This window comes from Falco biarmicus, chromosome 10, assembly GCF_023638135.1.
Source record: "Falco biarmicus isolate bFalBia1 chromosome 10, bFalBia1.pri, whole genome shotgun sequence".
Taxonomy (NCBI): domain Eukaryota; kingdom Metazoa; phylum Chordata; class Aves; order Falconiformes; family Falconidae; genus Falco; species Falco biarmicus.
Window position 1 is genome coordinate 14,271,543 of NC_079297.1, and position 18,276 is coordinate 14,289,818.

The following is an 18,276-nucleotide window of genomic DNA, read 5'->3' on the forward strand; positions in this document are numbered from 1 at the left end:
TTCCCACCCCTCACCCCCATCTTCTCCACGTTCTCTTTTGGTGGGTTTCCCCCTGTTTTGTGTTTCTGAGGTCTGGTCCTCCATGCCAGCCAGTACTTTTCACTCCTTTAACTAATGGAAATACAAATGCACATGCATCTGATGGTAACAATGGATGTCATTAACCATCTCCACATCCCAATTCCTCTGCTTATTTCTCTGCTGAATGCTATTGCTTTCAGGTCAGCTCTGGCCTGCTAGTCAAAATGTATCACACCAAATACCTCAAATGATGGAAACGGCTGGTAGCAGCTGCGGCAGGTACCAGTGCCTGGAGGTCCGTTTCAAATGCTGTAGCTAGTAGCACCATACAGGCAAACAGCTTGGCATCAACAGAGTCCCAGACTCATCAGTGCCAGCTCTTGCTAATTACAGCCCGTGCTTCTCCAGCCAACCTCTGTGATGGCTGCTACAACGAGGAATGACTCAAGCTGCTCTAAGCCCGGTTTTTAGCAAGCGTTGGCCGTGGTGTTGGATGCATCTGGTTCTGGGGAGAGGTGGGAAGCCCTTGGGGAAGAGGATGAGAACAAGCCTCATGGCTTGCACCGGGGACTGGCACGTCGTGAACCCTTCATAGAGAACTTCAGCAGAAGGAAGTACTTTGTCCGTCTTATTGCTGATCAAACCACTCCTCCTGCAGCCTGTGTGTGCCTGCTGGAGTCAGCTGCGCAAAGCACGGGGGAAGGACACGGTCCCCAGCCTGCTGGAAAGGGACCTGCCACCTTCCCGGCTCCCAGCCGGAGCCCGGCTGGAGGCAGCGGGTGGGAAGCCCCAGAGCCGGGCTCAGCCGGCAGAGGCTCCTCCTCCGGAGGCTCCGGGGCAGGGGAGGAGGGAGCCGGAGCCGGCAGCTCAGGCTGCCCCCTGCCCCCTGCCAGCCGGTTGGGGACCGCGCTGCGGCGGCATCTCCTCACCCCGCATCCCACGGGATGTGCGGGGCCGCGGGCGCATCTGCCCGGCGCCGCCCGCCTGCAGCCCAGCATGGAGAGCCTGAGCAACAGCCTGAAGAAGAAAGCCACGGAGCAGCATTACAGGGCAGAGGTGATGATTGCTGGAGAGCAACTGAGGTAGGAGGTGATGGGGCCCTCCTCCAGGCTGGGGCAGGGCTGTACCTGGGGCTCTGGACTGTACCCTGTTAGCAGGAGGTGCAAAGTTTTACCCCTGAGTGAGCTCTTTCCCACCCAGCTAGTGTCCCCCACTCCCCAGTACCTGCTGATCCTTCCTTCGCTTCACCACTGGTGAACTAGATCCCTTCCCATATCACCTTGTCCTGCTGCTCCTCCCTGGGCATCTCCTGCCCTTCACCTCCCGGTGCCGGGCAGGGGTGTGTGTGTATGTTGGAGGTGCTTTGAGAAGGCAACAGGGTCTTTCTGCTCCTTTTGCATCTTCCCCCAAGTGCAGAGCCTGATGCGGTGACGCCGAGCAGCCTCCCCAGGGTTCCTGGTCCCTGGCTGGATGGGGACAGCACCACCTCCGAGGTGTTCGGACTTTTGAGGATGATTTGAGAGGTCACCTCATGGGTGCTAAGCACCCGAATTGTTTTGCACAGCAACTTGTAGGATCTTCCCTCTCTGGAAAGTCACTTTTGGGAACTACCGCTGGTTTTCAGTCCCAGTCCTTGAGTAGCTTCTCAGTTTGTTTTTCTTAAGAAGCCAGAAATATATTCTCCTATGCAAGAAAACCTCTGTAGTGGAGAAATCATGTTCCCTGTGTATCTGGGGTCAGAACCCTCCCTCCCCTCCCCGTCCCCCTTGCCCTCCACCTTCCCTTGCTTCTAAACATGCTAGTGTAGGCTTTTCTAGTTCTTGAGTAGAGTTTGCTTGTTTGTACCTGGAGCCCTTCTGTTTTGTTTTGAAATGTGGGTGGAAAATAGGAAATATATCCTGGAATAATGTAAAGAGTCCGGAGCCCAAGTGTGCTAGTATCAGATTCCTAAAACCCACTCTGTTGTCCATTCTCTGTGAGTCACATTAGCTTTTAGCTTTATTACTTGTACTGGATCAAGGATTGATAATTTCCAACTGAGGATTAGGGCCCCATCTTGAAAACACAGCTAACGTCCAAGTGGCTGGATTTTAAATGATGATTAGCCATGTTTCCAGTCTATTGTCTTTCACAAATATTACTGTCCTAGCTCCAGAAATTAAATCTTTTCCTTAGGTAGTGACTGGGGGAGCTGCTGTTGGGGGTGGAGGCTGCACCAACCATTCTGCCTTTGCAGGATTTGCAGTCCACGCTGTAAGCGAGGCTTTGAAAATGAGCTTAACTTTCTTACAGGGAAAAGCAGCCACTGACCTGAATGACTTGCCTCATTTCAATAACTCAGTGCAAGAGATGTAAAATTATGACTTTTTCCATCCCATGGGCAGGGTAGGCCTATTCATATTTATATTTCCAGTATTTTACTTGTCTGGAGTGATGGAGGTTTAAAATGAGTCCTATAGCCTGGGCCAAAGGAAGGAGTCAGATATTCAGAGAGAAAATAAAATAATCAAGCCATGTGTTAATATTGTGATTGGGTCCATGTGCCAGGGGAATGAAGTGGCTTATGCTCTTCTGAAAACCAGAAATACCAACTCATTTTTTCCTCCCAATATTTGTATGGAAACTTTACTCCTTATTGTCAGTGTGAATGTACCCTGAGCCTTTAAAAATGATGCTAAAAGCCTGAAGGGAGGCAAGGTTCATGCAGGGAGAGAGTATCTTTCCATTAGCACAACTGGGATGCAGTTGAATGGGAAACCCAAAATGGATGCAGTCTTGGGGTGCTGTCTTTTTCTGCTCCCCCCGCTCCGTAGCTGAAGTGCCTTGGAGTTTTCTGGTTAAGGTTAGGGAGCTCCCTAAACCTGAGAGTTTTCAGACCAAACCCATCACAGCAGGTTGCAATCACGAACTGCTTGCTCCTGTTCAGGTTGCTACCCCAGGCGCAGGTTATCCCTGCTGGAAGGGGTGACAGGAGGGGCAGGAATCACATATAAGTAGAGGGACAAGGTGAGAGCTCTCACCTCGGGAGCTGGCGCGTGCTACACCCGTGATCCTGGGAGACACGCTGTTTTGCAGATGCTGCGGCACAGGGAGCAGACCCAATCTGCCTCTGGGCAGCCTCAACTGCTTCAAGCCCCTGACCTGCTCTTGAAATGCTGGAGCTCTTTGTTGCACGGACAAGAGCAGGTGGATTTCATGCAGCAGGGTTGTTCTCCTTCAGCTGGGTTGTGAGTAATGGGTCGAAACGCTAAGGAGGGACAGCAGAGTACCAGCCCTCACAGTGATGGAGACGTGGGTCCTTTCGCTGCTGGCTTAGCACCAGCAGTTGCATCCTTCTGCTTGGGGCTGGGCAGGAGCCTGTTCCCAGTGCAGAAGGACTGGAAGGAGCTGCTGGCCAGCACGGGGTGTAAAACTCAGGGAAGAGGGTGATGGGATGGTCACCAACCTGGAGCTGGGCTCCTCCTTCCCCTGCAGCCTATCTGGCTGAAAGGAGAATGGAGTGGTGCAGAGCAGAACACACCGAGTGCTCGAGTCTGCCACTTGTATTTTGGGGATCTTACAGCCTGCCAGGTACGGAGTTGGTGGTATGAATCCTCCCGGGGCCTGGATGCCCGGTAGGTAGCAATGGGGAAACTGAGGCAAAGAAGCTGGATGCTGTCTCAGCGAGAGCAGATGAGGCAGGGCTAGCTCAATGTCTGTGTTGTGCTCCCTGGCTTTTCCCCACGTGAGGAATAAAGCAGCATGTAAAGGAGCCTCTCGGTCTGCCCTGACTCTGTAAGCCTCCATCAGCAAATAACGTTGCTGTGTCTACACAAAATCTCAAACATTTGTTTTTCCCTGTTCTCCACTTCCTGCCCTGCCTCCCCACTATTGCATTTAATCAAACAAACCTTTGCTCCATCTTAACAGTTCTTTGGCTTCCCAGCGAGTTTGTAAATCCCTCCGAGTTTGGTTTGGCCAGAGGGATGAGTCTGTTCAGTGTCAGGATGTGTTTCCTAGCCAGAAATAGCTGCACAGGCGAGGGGTGAGGGAATGCTGTGTGGGGATGGCTGGGAACAAACCAGATCCTAAAGGAATTGAGGGGAGACTGGCTGCTGTGCTTCAGGCTGTCTGTCTGCCAGGGTCCTCCTGCTTCCATGGGGATGCTAGCCCATGGAAGGGGAAGAGGAGTTTTGGGGCTTGAGTCTCTCCCCGTCAAAAACATGAAGATAATTTCCGCTGATATCTTGGTCTTGGGTCTGAGAGAGCTGCTGTTGCTGTCTCAGCTCCTTCCTCACGGCTCCCGCTGTCGTTCTTTTTGTTTCAGACATACAAACCTGCATGAAAACCCCACTAGTTTTCCCTGGGTGTTGTGTGTTCCTGGGTGGCATTCTGTAAGAGAGGCCCAATTAGTCATTTCTAATTGCAACAAATGGCTTATCTGCACAGAGATATTCTGGAACAACTACCAGGCTTTGGATTCACACCCTGCTGTAATCTGAGTTTCTCAAGTACAGACAAGCCCTCGTGTGCTTTCTTCTGGGTGTTCCTCATGGTCAAGTGAACCAGCTGTTCTCTAATAACTCTGTTAAGCTGCATTAATCACTTTAAAATGTAAAATATACTTAGTAAATTTATGTCTCGGGTAGAAAAAGTGAGAAGAGAAAGAAAGTTCTCTTCTAATGAAGAACAAAACAGTGATTTCAGCCACTGTATGAAATTTTCAAACTTGCTGGGTGTTTTATTTAGATACTCAAATTGACTCTGTTAAATAAAGTGCTCATGCTTTGATGCTCTGGAAATGGGGCTCACTTAAAGGTCTGTAGCTGAACATGCCAAAATTTGTATTTCTGGCCAGAAATCTTGGGTCCACAGGAGGTTTGATGATTCTCTATTGACCCTGGGTCTCTTGAAGTGGGGATGTCTTCCTGGAGGAGTTGTGGGACACTGCTTGATGTGGCAGTCACCAGGTGAATGTTATTTGGAAGATGAGACTACATGATCAGAATGACCTTAAAAAGCCTATTACTAAATTTTCAGCACTGGTGAAAGTGAGGACTGGGAAGTAGGCTTGTGCTTGCCAGGATTTCTTTTTGAGATTGAAGTCTTGTTTTCCTAGACATACATTTAAATACAAGTAGAAAAATAAAACATCTCTGCACCGCTATGGGCTGCGACAGGCATGCAAAGCACTCCCCTCTGCCCCCTGAACTTACTGGTGCTTTTGCAGACTGGGGGTGCAGCAAACCGGGTTTTGCTGAGCCTGTTTGCAGCAGTTGTTTTGCCTGAATGTGCCTCTCCAGCAGCTATTTTGCAGATCTGCTGTTGTGGTTGTTGCTGTCTTTTACTGAGCACTTAGTTGTTTGTTTGTTGGGTTTTTTGGTTGTTATTGGGGTTTTTTTTGTTGTTTCTGTTGGGAGTTTTTTTCTGTAAAGATAGGAACAGAAAAGATCCTTTCGGTGATGCATCATTCCAGGGCCATTTGTTTATGCTTAACTGCTATGGGAATGTGAACTTGAGTTGATATCCTTGAGAGATCCACCTTGGCATTTGGGATGCTCAAGGTCTGTTTAAGTGGGTGGGGGGTGATGGAGAGCAGCACAGGGAGACATTCCCACTCCGCACAGGCACGTGTGGGTACTGGGTGCAGAATGACTGTCACTTTGACACATGACAACTATGACACAATAAAAATAGTGATTTTTCCAATACAGGAAAGCCCTTTGCTTCAGCAAATGCCCTAATTCAGACTTGGTTCTGAAATTTTATGAAATGTGAATGCGCTGAAGTAACCAAGAGAGGATCTCCTGGCGTTGCTCTCCAGCAGTGGACGTCCATAACGCTGCTGGGACAACACGGGGCTGCCAGAGAAGCAGGGAAGTTGTGCTTGTAAAAGCTGAAGTGACTTGAACTCTTGATTCCCCTAGAGGTTTGTGGGTTGTTGGTTGGGGTTTTTTTGGGTTTTTTTTTTTGTTTCTTCCCTTCTATTTGCACTGCTGTGGATCTCCCTTTCAACAAGGTTACACAGGATGAATAATGATGCCTTTGTAGTGACCTTGTCAAAGAAACAATTCGGTTACCTAACACAGTCTACTCAAAGCAGCGTACCAAGTGCCAAGCCAGGAGTGTTTAATAAGGGTTGATTCTCATGTTCCAGCAAGCATTTTATCCTTGTGTTGTTCTGTGCTTTTCTTTTTTTTTTTTTTCTTTTTTTTTTTCCCCCCCTTTTGAAGAGGTAACGTGTACACGGGACAGGTTTTGGCATCTAGAAAACTCATAATTTTGTATTATACATCCATCCTTAATACTTTTTTATGTAGAAGCATGATTATAAACCACTCACAGTTTCACTGACTTTGTTTTTGCAACATCATATGCGGGCTGGTTTCTGGAGAGTGTCAGCTGAGCCGTTCAGAGGCGCAGTGGGTGTGATGTCCTTGTCTGCCTGAAGGACAAAATTTATCTCCTTGTAGTTGATGGGAAACAGTAAACAAGAGGAAAGTGAAAAGACCACCAGGACACTTGAGCTGTGCATCTTCCACTGCCCTGGGTCTGCAGGCAAGAGGGCAAACTTGTCACAACCTTAAAACAGCCCATGAGGGTCCAAGATGCTGCTGCTCCAGAGGTGCTTAAATACCACTTCATTCCTGTCCTAGCAATTGTGCCCGACGGAATAGTTTCAAAATATGTGTGTGTGTGTGTGTATATATATATTAAATCCTAGGTTTTAGTAGTATTGTTTACTGAAAATCTTTTTTCTTTTCTCCTTCCCCCAGGACCCGTGTACTTTCTGCAGTACTCTGAAATGTGATAAAAATAGACCTAGAAGGGAAATAATATTCTCCCAGCCAGTTTCTAGTCAAGCCTTGTTTGATTATGGTCTGTGTGTTATTGTGGGTGAAGGAGTGTGTGTATATATGTGTGTCTATATATGTGTGTGTGTGTATGAGTGTATATATATAGCCTTTATAGGCTCCTGCAGACTGTTGATAGCGATAGAATACTCTTGGTACATTTCTTATCTCTGCCAAACACACCTCTAAAGTGGCATCCCACTTGCTGATTATAAAGAAAGAATATAAAAAATGACTGACTGTCTTCTCCTGTAGCAGAGGGATGCTGGATGGGGAGCCTCTCCGTTTGCTGACTCTGTCTGGTTGCATTTTGACAGTGAACTGTGAAATAAAGGAAGGGAAAATGCTAAAAACTCTAAAACCAGCAGGCAGCTGTCTGTGGGCTTTCTCTTCAGGTAAAACCCATACGCAGGGCAACTGCTGGTCACGCGTGGGAAGGAGCCTTCCAGGTAAAGGGAGTAAAACGCCACATATAGACCCCAGTATGTGAGGGAGGGCTCCAGAGGCAAGGCCAGGAGCTGGTTCTGCACGAGCCTTTGGGTCAGTGTTTCAGTTACCAGGAAGCTCTGACAATATCTGTTAAGAATTATATTGGCTCACAGTAGCCTTAACATTAATTACAACAATCAATTACTCATTCTTCACCCAATAAAAGGTTTTATCTTAAGACTTTTGAGACTCTGGTATTTGTAAATCCTACAATATAGGATAATCCATTATTATCTAAGAGATTTTTAGGATATTTAAAACTTCTTGTATGGTGCCTGAAACTGTTGTCCAATGTGCTGTGTCGTACGCATACCTGCTTCAAAAAGAACAAAAGAACTTGAAGCACGGAATAAAGAAAGGCTGCAGTGATTAATGCCGTTGTAAAATATATTGGCCCAAGGCAAAACGAGGAGTTGAAATGAATAATTTGAAACCAGAAACATCCTGGAGTTACAGAGGAGTTATTTAATTAATATCTCTGAGTCTGCTGCATGCACGGGGCGTTTTCCAAGGTTAGTATTTTGGGAACAGTCATGGCTACAGGGCAAAGGTTTGGCTCCCGGACAGATCTCCTGCCAAGTTGAGTTGGCTTTGGCTGGAACACATAAGATCTCTGTAGCTTGCTCGGTTGTTAAGGCCCTTTTAAAAAGTCAAAGCCGTACTCACCTGAGTAACCTTCATCCAGGTGTATCTTTCTGTTGGAGTCACAGGCTGGCTGTCACGTCAGGGTTTGCAGCGTAGGGCAAGTTGTTGTTTTGGTAAACTCTGTCCCAATCTATCCCAGTTTGAACCAGAAAATGTCAGGGCTGTTGTCCGCTGCTGTGAAATGGTAGGTACATGGATTAGTAGGTAGTGCATAGGATCAGCTGGCACTTGTCTCTTAGACACACGCGGGAGAAAGGAGTGCTCCCATCGCTGCTCCCGTTGCTGCTCCCATTGCTGCTCCCACCCCGAGCTATGACTAAGACTTTGTCCTGGGGGCAGCTACATTCCTGCTTTCATGGTTATTGGGAAGAACTAGACACAAAATCATGCCAAGATGACAAATCTATGTACTACTATTCCCCACCCCCTCCCTGGGTTTTGGCCCTTCTTCACAAGCTTCAGTTAGCTGCTGCGTATTTTTTAGAGGCTTGCTTAGAACAAAAAGACACGTATGGCTCAGACTAAGTCTGGTGCAGGCAATTACATAATCTGTGTAGTGATAAGGAGGCAAGAAGGGGATGAGGGAGAGGCTCCCTAGGATTAACTGATGCAGTTTTGCAAAGCCAAGAGGTTTGGTCGAATTTATAAGGCGCTGGGTGCTTGCCAGAAGTCCCAAATCATCCTTGGTTTCTCCAGGCTGGGCAGATGCTGGGCTATTGGACCCAAGTTCCCCTGTAACGCCAGCTCTGCTCAATGGCTGGCTTTCTCTCTAGGCTTCGCCTCCACGATGGGAAGCTCATTAAGGACCGACGTTACCATCTCCGAACGTACCCAAACTGCTTCGTGGCGAAGGAGCTCACAGACTGGCTGATCGACCACAAAGAAGCACCAGACCGAGAGACGGGCATCCGCCTCATGCAGAAGCTAATGGACCATTACATCATTCATCACGGTGTGTGGGTTTCTCTGCTGCCCGCGGAGCTTCCCTGGGGAGGGGCTCCATGTCTGGTCACCGTGTGTGTCCATCAGCCTGGGATATGGCAACGTGGTCAGGTCCCTGCTCACGACCTCCTGTGGGCGAGGGCTCCTGGAGAAGCTGGGAGGTGATGGGCAGGCAAGAGGCTGTGTGGGGCTGGGTGAAGCTGCATTGCTTTGGGGGATGGGCCAGGTCCCTGCCCACAGACAGACCAGCATCTGAGGTGTCTTTATTCAAAAGCAAGTTGAGGAATGCCTGACCTGTATTGCCCTGCAGCAACTGCATTGGCAGCCAGTGGTGGATATTTTTACAGAAGGTGGTCTAGCTCATGTTTGTGTCATGCAGAAGTGGAAGTTGAATTATAGCACAGGCTTCGCATCTGCAGGAAAATTCTTTTTTTCTTACCGTAAGAACCCAGCACTCCTCAGTTTTCCCCATCCATGCTGAGGTGAGACAAGTAGGGGTGTGGAGCCCACATCACTTGAAGTGGGAAGTAATCCAGTACCTGTAAATGGGCTGAAGCAGTATGCCATTTCAAAGGCTTGTCCATGGAACCTGTTAAAAGGAAAAATAATAATAATAATACTCCCCCCCCCCAAAGGAAAAAAACAACGAAAGGAGGGGAGTCAGGGGAAAGCAGCTTGATGCTTCAAGTATTCAGGCTTTTTTCTCTTTAAAAATTATTTGGAACTTTCAGCAGTGTTTGGATTAGCTCAGGTCATGTGGTGTGGCCTGTGCCTGTCCCGGAGCTGCAGAGCAATCCCCGAGGTCCAGCCCTCGGTCCCGCTACAACAGCGGGAAATCCATGCTTCAGACCGGTGAAGAGCTGCTCCTCTCTGGGATTTCGAGGCCCAAACAGAATCAAAATCCCTGGATGACCAACCAGCCTCGGACGGTGCAGCCCTCGGTGGGAATTGCTGCTGACCCGTGGCTGAGCTCTGGTGCTCCCAAGTCCCTGGGACACGGGCGGTGGTAGCCTGGCGCTGGGTGGCAGCTTGTCACCAGAGGATGCAGCTGAGGAGCCAGAAGCAGATGGCAAACACACCAAACCCAGCCCTCTCTTCCCCCCTCTCCTCCAGGGTCCAGAAATAGCTGCCTTTGACCACTGCAATGCAAACACTCTCTGTCGCCATCTGCTACTTGCTGAGGTTAATGCCCTTTACATTAAGCTGCCTTGAATAAAAATAAACTGCTGCTGTGCTTTATCACGAAAGCATAAAGCTGAAGCAGTGAGTTCTCAGTTAACCATTAACACTTAAAACTGATTATTTTTTCCATCTGTCCAGCCAACGGTTTCAAATAAATCCATTTAAATTAAACCTGGGCAGTACTGGATACCAGTGCTGTTTTGATTGCTTATCACGGACACATCCCTTCTGCTTCTGCGGTAATTCCTGGCAGGACACAGTAGTTGACTCTCCAACTTGCCTTGTGACCACGAATTTCTGTTAGTCCTGTGGAAACAGGACTGCCAGCTACCGCAGCACCGTGCAAAGTGCTTTGCAAGAGGCTGTCCCAGTTTTTCCCCTTTTCTCCACTGGGATCCAGGAGACAGTAATTATCTCATGGAGATCATTGTCTGCGCTGCCTCTTAAGGGTCTGATGTGGTTTGAGCCGTTATTCTGTTACGTGCTGGAAGCAGATTGAAATTGGTCTTCAAACAGCAAAAACACTTAGGTTTTCCATGGGCGCAGCCTTCTAAGGTTTTGCGCTTAATTCCCAATTGCAATGTCGTCTGAATCATTGCTCCTTGGAGTTAAGAAGATGCAAACTTTTGCCTTTTAAAACAACCTTCCAGACCTGCCTTCTTGCTTGGTGAGTCATGGGCTTCAGCATCCCGATTTCGCACCCAGACAGCCACTCAGGAGGAACGATGAACCTGAGATAGGCTGGCAGTTTATAGCATTTTGCTGCTCGCCAAAAGGGGGTGAAGCTTTGCCAGTCTGCTCAGAATGAACAAGTGTTAACATTTTCACAAGAAGTATTTTGTGTTTTTTGAATTTCACTTTACATTACTTTAGCGAGGAAATCTTTGTGGGTATTTTTTTTCATTTTTCTTTGTTTTTCCAGGCATATTCTTTACTCTTTTATTTATTTATTTATTTATTTATTTATTTTTTATTGATGAAGTTTCTCCTTCTTGCTTCAAACAGATGGACCTGAAGAAAGGCAGGCTGACTAATTTAAGAGCTGGACTGTGATGTTTTGGGGGCTGTTTTTGTTGGTTTGGTTTGTGGTTTTGGCTTTTATTGACTCGTAGTCTAGGAATCTGTTTCAGGCAAGCTTATCTCAAAGTTGTATCCCAAATATTTACCTGCTAAATGTTGCATGCACTTAACGGCCATGCATTTACAGACTCTGTGCTTATCCCCAAGGTTAAACAGAGGCTTTTCATACAGATTTGATTATTCCAGTTGTATGCATCTAGCTCTGAAGAAAAATTTCTCTCTTGAGGTCAGTTTGCCATGCAAATGTATTGAGCAGGGTTGGCACAAAAGGGTGTGGAAAAGTTGGTGGCATTATATGTTTTGGCTAACAAGTAATTTTGGCAGGGACAGAGGTGATTTTATAGCATTTTTGGATGAAGCGAGGGTTGGGTTTTTTTGCTCCTGTCCTCCAAGTCTACTTACATGTGGCTATGTCTTTCTTAAAAAGACTGATTGAGACAATTCTGTTTGTTCTCTTTTAGTCTAAAGCAAAGCATCACCATTTAAATTAAATTCAAAAAAATTTCCTTGTTTGTTCTAATTAACATTTTAGTGTCTGGATCAAAATGTGGATGCAAACTCAGGCTTTCCCCTGTCTGTTCAGTGGGACTGACCTCTCCCAGCAGCACGGGCTGTAGGCACTCACAAGCAGCTCATATGGGGACCGAAGGCTCAGCTTCTGGTTGCTCCGTGATATGAGGGGCATAGAGAAGGACATCACATGCAGCCCCCAGAGCTTTTAACCTCGAATTATACCCTGCCGAGTCTGTGCAGCTCTGTCTGTCCCTTACGGACCGACAGCTGCCTGCAGCACTGACATCCCTGCTCTGAACCCCTTCCAGTCTGCGATGAGCACTCGGACTACAAGGATGCCAAGCTGCTGTATCGCTTCCGCAAGGATGATGGGACCTTCCCTCTCAGCAAGGATGTGAAGGTGTTCATGAGAGGCCAGAGTCTTTACGAGAAGTACGTAAGTCCTTCCCCTGCAAAACAGCTCTCTGCATGGGGCGCTGGGACTGAGCTTGGCTGGCTGTGCTTGCTGATGATGCTCTACGGCTGGGAGCCACCCCTACAGCTGCCTTTTCTCTGCCGTCTCGGTACCCCATGCTGTAGCACTGGGAAATGCTGTTTCCTGAGCCGTGTCGCAGCTGCAGGACAACTGGCTTCTTTGGGGCTGGGGCAGAAGTTGTACTCAGAACCTATGGATGCTTTCAGGGGCTCCAACCCAACTGTGGGTTCTGGGGTCCAGCCTGGGGAAGTGCTAGAGTGCTATCTGCAGTGTGAGTGCTCCTGGGATGGGCACAATGGCTGTTCCCAGCAGCCCCCCAGCCTCCCTGCGTGAGCTGCTTCCATCAGCACTGCTAGGACTAACTTGCCACCAAAATCAGCAGGGTATAGCACCCTCAGGGCCCCCAGGGACCTGGATCCCGCCACCTCACTTAGCCTATCTGCAAAATCTGTAACAGAAAAACTAATTCTCAGACAGTAAGGAAAACTCCTTCCACCTTCAAGTGTTTAGTTTTCTTTGTCTTTATTAGTTCTGGTTCTAAATCCAAACTGTCTAGCCGGGCACCTCATGAGTCATTTTCTTAGACTGGCTTCAGCCACAGACCAAGCTCCGGACCTGGTTCCTTTAGCATCCTCCTCTCATCACGTCTGCCCTCAGACCCTGGCAATCAGATCCACAACCTGGCACTGAGGGAGAAGTCCTTCAGGCAGGCACGCGGTGATTTCGGATGTCTCCCTGTCCCTCTGGCAGATGCACATCCCTTCTACTTCGCTTCTGCTGGGCGGTGGTGGCCAGCGAGAGCATCCAGCGTGTCTCACAGCCGAGCCCGCTGCACCCTCTCGTGGAGACACTGGATTTAGCTCTCCCATGTTGCAAACTGAGTATGTGTTTACTAACAGACACCTTCTCCATCAGTTCGGACTGCCTGCCATTTGTTGCACGCACCGGCTGCTTGCTTGGCTTTCATCTGCGGTCTTTAGCTGAGGCTGCAGCTGAACTGGTTTTGCTGAAGCTGCTTCCTCTGCTGTCACAAGGATTTACAAAGCTGCCTGACTGCGGCACTGCGTTTCTCCCTTTCTTCCCACTGCTCCCAGGCAGCAGTGTTTTGGCTTTAACGCTTTACCCGCTTCTCTTGGCCTTGCTCCTTGCTTTGGCCGGCAGCAGCCCGCGGGGCCGGCAGGGCTGTGCAGCGTCACGGAGCTTGTCCCACCTCTGTGCCAGGCTGGTGAGCGTGGAAGGGTCAATTCTGAAGGTGAGAGAGGAGAATTCAGTCAAGTACCAGAGGACTTTCCTGGGCTGTGAAATGATCGACTGGCTTGTTCAGGAGGGAGAAGTAGAGAACCGAAAGGAAGCGGTGGAGCTGGGCCGGGCGCTGCTGGAGCATGGGATCATTCAGCATGGTGAGCGAGGGTGGAAAGCAAGAGATAAGCATAGCTGTCAAGGCTGTGCTAAGAACAAATCCCCATTCATGTCATGCAACAAGTGCTGGTCAAGTGCCCACTTGGAGATGGCAACAGGGCCTTTTAGTTCTATGTTTGGAGCTGGTGACCTTTGAAATTGGAGCAATCTTCCACCACCCACAAAGGCTTTGAGCTGAAATCTGAGCTATTGCTCTTCAGTTCTTCAAAGCCTCCGGCTGCAGGAGTGGGATGCACCCCTGGGTTTGGAGGGCTGGGTTGCGAGGACGTAATGTTCAGCCCGGCTTGGCTGGAGATCATAACCATCTGGAGGAATTAAGCTTTCAATTCCGAAGGCGGGGAATCCTCTGAATGGCTTGGGACAGGGGCAGGTGGAGGGCTGAGACTCGGTGGTTCACCTCTGGGAGATGACATCTCTCGGGGAGGTGGCCCTGCTGGTCCTCCTTCCCTGCAAGGAGCATTCTCAAACAGTCAGAAAAACTGCAGCAGAACACACAGACGTTAAAAGAAATTCATCTGGGTCCCTTGGTATATTTGCTATGTATTTTTCACACCTCCTCAGCCTCTCCCTTCTCCCTGCTCTCTCCTAGTCTCCAACAGGCATCACTTCTTTGACAGTGACATCCTCTACCAATTCTGGATCAACTTTCGACGGAGGCGCCGTCTCACAGAGTTACTCAATGAGAACTCTTCTCGCACCCTCTCCGAGAGCCCGGACAGCCCCTTCTGTCTTCGCAAGCTCAACCCGGAGCCAGGCAACACCAGCTTTCTCTCTGGTAACTGTGGATGTATTTGTAGAGGGGTATGAAAGCAGGGGTTACGTTACCAGAGTACCTCAGAGCCGAGGGTGCTGCTCCAGCAGAGTGTAGGGTGTTTGTTCCTCCAGGGTTCCCATGGAGTGACCACCTATCCCACTGGTTTGTGGTAGATGTCCCGATGCAGCAACAGTCTTTATCACAGCTCCCCATCTAGGGAAAATAACTCAGCTTACCATCAACTCAGCTCTTGATCTTTCTTCGAAGCTATTAAATGCCATCTTCAGTGCATGCTCACCTTTCAGGTGTGGGCCAGGCTGGTGGAGGATGTTTGTTATTTTAAACTAGTCTGTTCCTTCCTTGGGTAATTGTTATTTCTGCCTCTTTCAGTCCAAACCAACAAGGAGATCAAAATCGTCTCAGCGGTTCGAAGGAGCAGCATCACTTCCCTCGCTGGAAACTCCAACCCCTACTTCAGCACTGCTCCTACGTTGGTATTCCCTCCTGTGGCTGAATGCAACCCCAAATCAGGTCTGGGCTTCTGCATTGGCCTGCTGTTGCACAGGACAGAGCTGTCCCTTCAGGGCAGGGGCTAGCTTGAGCCTCAGGTCCAAACCCAGCCCCTCTCAGCTTGGGGACTTGCGAGAGGCTCAGCCTCACCTCTGAGGCTTCATTTGAAAAGTTGTGCAAGTGTTTTGAAAAACATTGAGATGAATGTAACGATTTCTCTGTGTGGTAACTGTGCTGGTTCTAACATCTGCTCTCCAGCCCATGGTAATCCCCAGGCTGCCTCGTTAGGCACTTTGCTGCATGAAACCCTTGGTTCTGACAGGATCTGTCGCCTTCTGCCCTAGTGTTAAAGAGACCCGTCACCAATGAAGAGCTCCTGTCCCCTGGGGCCCCCTACATCAAGAAAACACTGACTGTAAGTGACCCTGGCGAACGGTACTGCTAACCCAACGGCAGCGAGCGCGCTGCCTGCTCTTAGATAACTCTGCCTGCTGCTCTGGCCGCTTTGCGGTGAAACTTTGGGTGCATGTCACATCATCTCTTTCTCACTGAGCCTCAGTGGGTTGGTGCCTTCAGATATTCTTGTGGGTGAAAATGTGCGCAGCCCCTGCTTCAGTTTGATGTATATCAAAGGGCTAGATCAGGAAAGCCAATGTTTCCTGGACAGAAAACCTTCCATTTATGTCGCATCCAGCTCCATGCAAACTGTAGAATCGGTGAAGGCTGGTGACAATTGAGACTGACACTCGTCCTCTGTGTCACACAGGGTGGTGTGCAGCTTCATGCATCTTTCAGGCTCCTGCTGCAGCTTAGACATGTTGACATGATCCATCAGCATCTGACAGAGCATCGCTGAACAGGGAACATCCAAGGGCCACTCTTGCCTTTCTTATAATGGGCTTTTTCATGGATAAAACAGAGACAGTGCAAAATCTCCATGATGCTGCAGACAACCTGAGTTTTGAGATTTTACTTTTCTAGTTATTTCTAAAGCTGTAGGACTAGTCAAGGCAGGGCTGGTGGGTGCTGGGTGGGAATGTTGCAAGACAGTTCCTGCCCTGCGGAGCTTATTGTGCTTGTTTATTTTTGTGAAAAACTTCTCAGCCCTTTCCTGCCTGCCTTTGAAATGGGGAATCTCACAGTGGCCAGTTTAGGAAGCATGAAAGCTGTCTTGCCATACTGGTTTGACACAGGTGGGATTACAGAGGAGCTGTGGATCAGGTTCTCAAATTAACTGTGCTGTAGAAATTGGTGGGAATGAGCAAGAAAAATAAAGCTGGTGATTAGTGTGGCATGTTTGAGGACATGCCGTTCATTCTCCTCCTGAATGCTCTTGCCCTGCCCTTCAACTCTGCCAGCCTGGGCCCTTCATGGCTCATTTCCTTCTGCTTAGCTGTGCAGTTGCTGTTATTTATTTATATGGGTAATGCACAAAGTCCTTTGGGAATTCCTTTTCTCTTTTAGTCACATCAGATGGCCGTATCACAGCAAACTGCTCTGACAGACCAAGATCAGAGTGGGGAAAAATGAAGAGTGGCTACTTCCACCCTAGAAATGCTCTCCTGGGTCAAGGAAAGGGCACCACACGCGTGCTCTGGAAATGTTCTCAACGTGTTCTTGGTGCATGCCTTGCACTTCAGCTTCATGCTGCCTGTGCTTGACTCTTCTGCACTTGCTCACAGGGACTATTAATCAGAAAGCAGCTTTGCAGAGGGCAATTAATCTGTGGTGCTGTGTCCCACTTGATGCACAGCCCTTTCCTACCCACTGCAGATCAGGAGCAAAGCTCTCCATCTCGCTAGGAACTGTTGCATGTTCTCTATCCAGTCCCTTAGTTCTTAAAAACCTTTTTTTCTGCTTGTAGATTGTGGGGGATGCGGTGGGCTGGGGGTTTGTGGTCCGAGGAGGAAGACCTTGCCACATCCAGGCAGTGGACCCAGGAGGACCCGCTGCTGCTGCAGGGATGAAGGTACTTCTCACTCTTGGTGACTGAACAGGAGGCAGAAGTTCTGTTCTGCTTGAGCCTTTTGAACTGAACACATCCTCTGTGACAATCCCACCTCCTGCAGTGGAGATCAATCCAATGGAGTCGGTGTGTGGAGCTCTGGCAGTGCCATGAGAGGTGGAGGGAGGGATGCTCTCTGCAGGCAGAGCGCCCTGTGTGTGGCTGCATGGTGGCACGTTTGCCTTTTGCCAGGGCAGCACAGGGGCTGTGGGCAGCTAAAACTTAAAAAAAAACTGTCAAAATGAAACTGTTCCCATGGCAGACTTTGGAGCTGTTGAAACTGTTTGAGCTACTAAAAAGAAAAAACAGCAGAGAATTCCCAGTTCAGTCCAGTAAGTATATATAACCCCGGTGAAGCAGGGAAGGAGCAGACCCTTGCAATGCATTTTGTGTTTCTCTGCTATTAACAGTGTAGCTGTGTGTGGAACTGTCCTCCACCTACATGAAAGCTTAATAACCTCAGACTGATGCCTTGATTTTATTCATCAAGTAACTTCCAGTATTTCCAGCTCAGGTGAAATGAACTGAGGGCTTGAAACTCATTTTATACCCAGGCATGTACGGGGTTTGTGTGTAGTGCTTTAGGCGTGAGCGAAAGGAATGTTGAGTTTCACAGTTCCCTATGAAAACCCCAGCAGCAAGGGAATAATTTCTACAAGCTGATATAAGTCTAAAGTCAGATGGATATTTGAAATAATGGGATTCTTCAGAGGCAGAGTGTGACTCCTTGTTTGCTTCAGGCAGGATTGGAAGGGGATAGATGAATTTGTTTCATTTACTCAAGAGCCCAGTTAATTTCTCCTTACCTAATCTCATTTGCTACCAGATTGCTAGATGTTAATATTGTGCCTCATTTCCATCTGTGAAATGAACCACTGCTCATAAATTAATTTTTTTTTCTTTTTTTTTTCTTTTCTCTGTTAGCTCACAGTCTAAATCCCTTTGGTCCCTTTTTTATGATATAGTGATTGTAGCACAGTGATTATTAATGTAGCTTATGGAGTGGTAATGCTTTAGGGTTTGCAGAATTTTGTAGCAAGTTATTTGCAATTGCAGCTTCTGGCTGTAGTCAGTCACAGGTAGAAGTTGCCATGAAGACGTCAACCGAAGGTTACCTGTCCCTCCTCTCCTTGCAGGTGTGCCAGTTTGTTTTCTCAGTGAATGGTATGTATGTTTTGCATCTGGACTACCAGACCATCAGCAGCCTCATCATGACAGGGCCACGAACTCTCGTGCTGGAAGTCATGGAAGCCATTGAATGAGTGAAGTCTCATCCCACTGCTGTCTGGAAAGGCAGGGCGCTCCGTGGGCAGGGATGGACTGTTGGGGGGACCAAGCCTGACCATTCACTGTGAAATGTTAGCCAGGCATTTAATATATTTTCAAATAAATACATTCTAATGGGCAA

At 48.5% G+C, this 18,276-nt stretch overlaps 1 protein-coding gene across 2 annotated transcripts; it reads left to right on the forward strand.

The window, feature by feature from the left end:
• Nucleotides 1-771: 771 nt before the first annotated feature.
• Nucleotides 772-18,276, forward strand: LOC130156335 (DEP domain-containing mTOR-interacting protein-like). 2 transcript variants are annotated; one of them, XM_056354735.1, is made up of 9 exons: nt 772-1,103; nt 8,762-8,940; nt 12,014-12,137; nt 13,402-13,580; nt 14,189-14,374; nt 14,744-14,884; nt 15,208-15,278; nt 16,728-16,832; nt 18,005-18,276. In XM_056354735.1, exons 1-9 carry the CDS (start codon nt 1,018-1,020, stop codon nt 18,128-18,130), a joined length of 1,197 nt encoding a protein of 398 aa, XP_056210710.1. In that variant the 5' UTR covers nt 772-1,017; the 3' UTR covers nt 18,131-18,276. The 2 variants fall into 2 exon arrangements, with proteins under 2 accessions (XP_056210710.1, XP_056210711.1); XM_056354736.1 differs by lacking the exon at nt 772-1,103 and adding an exon at nt 7,099-7,303.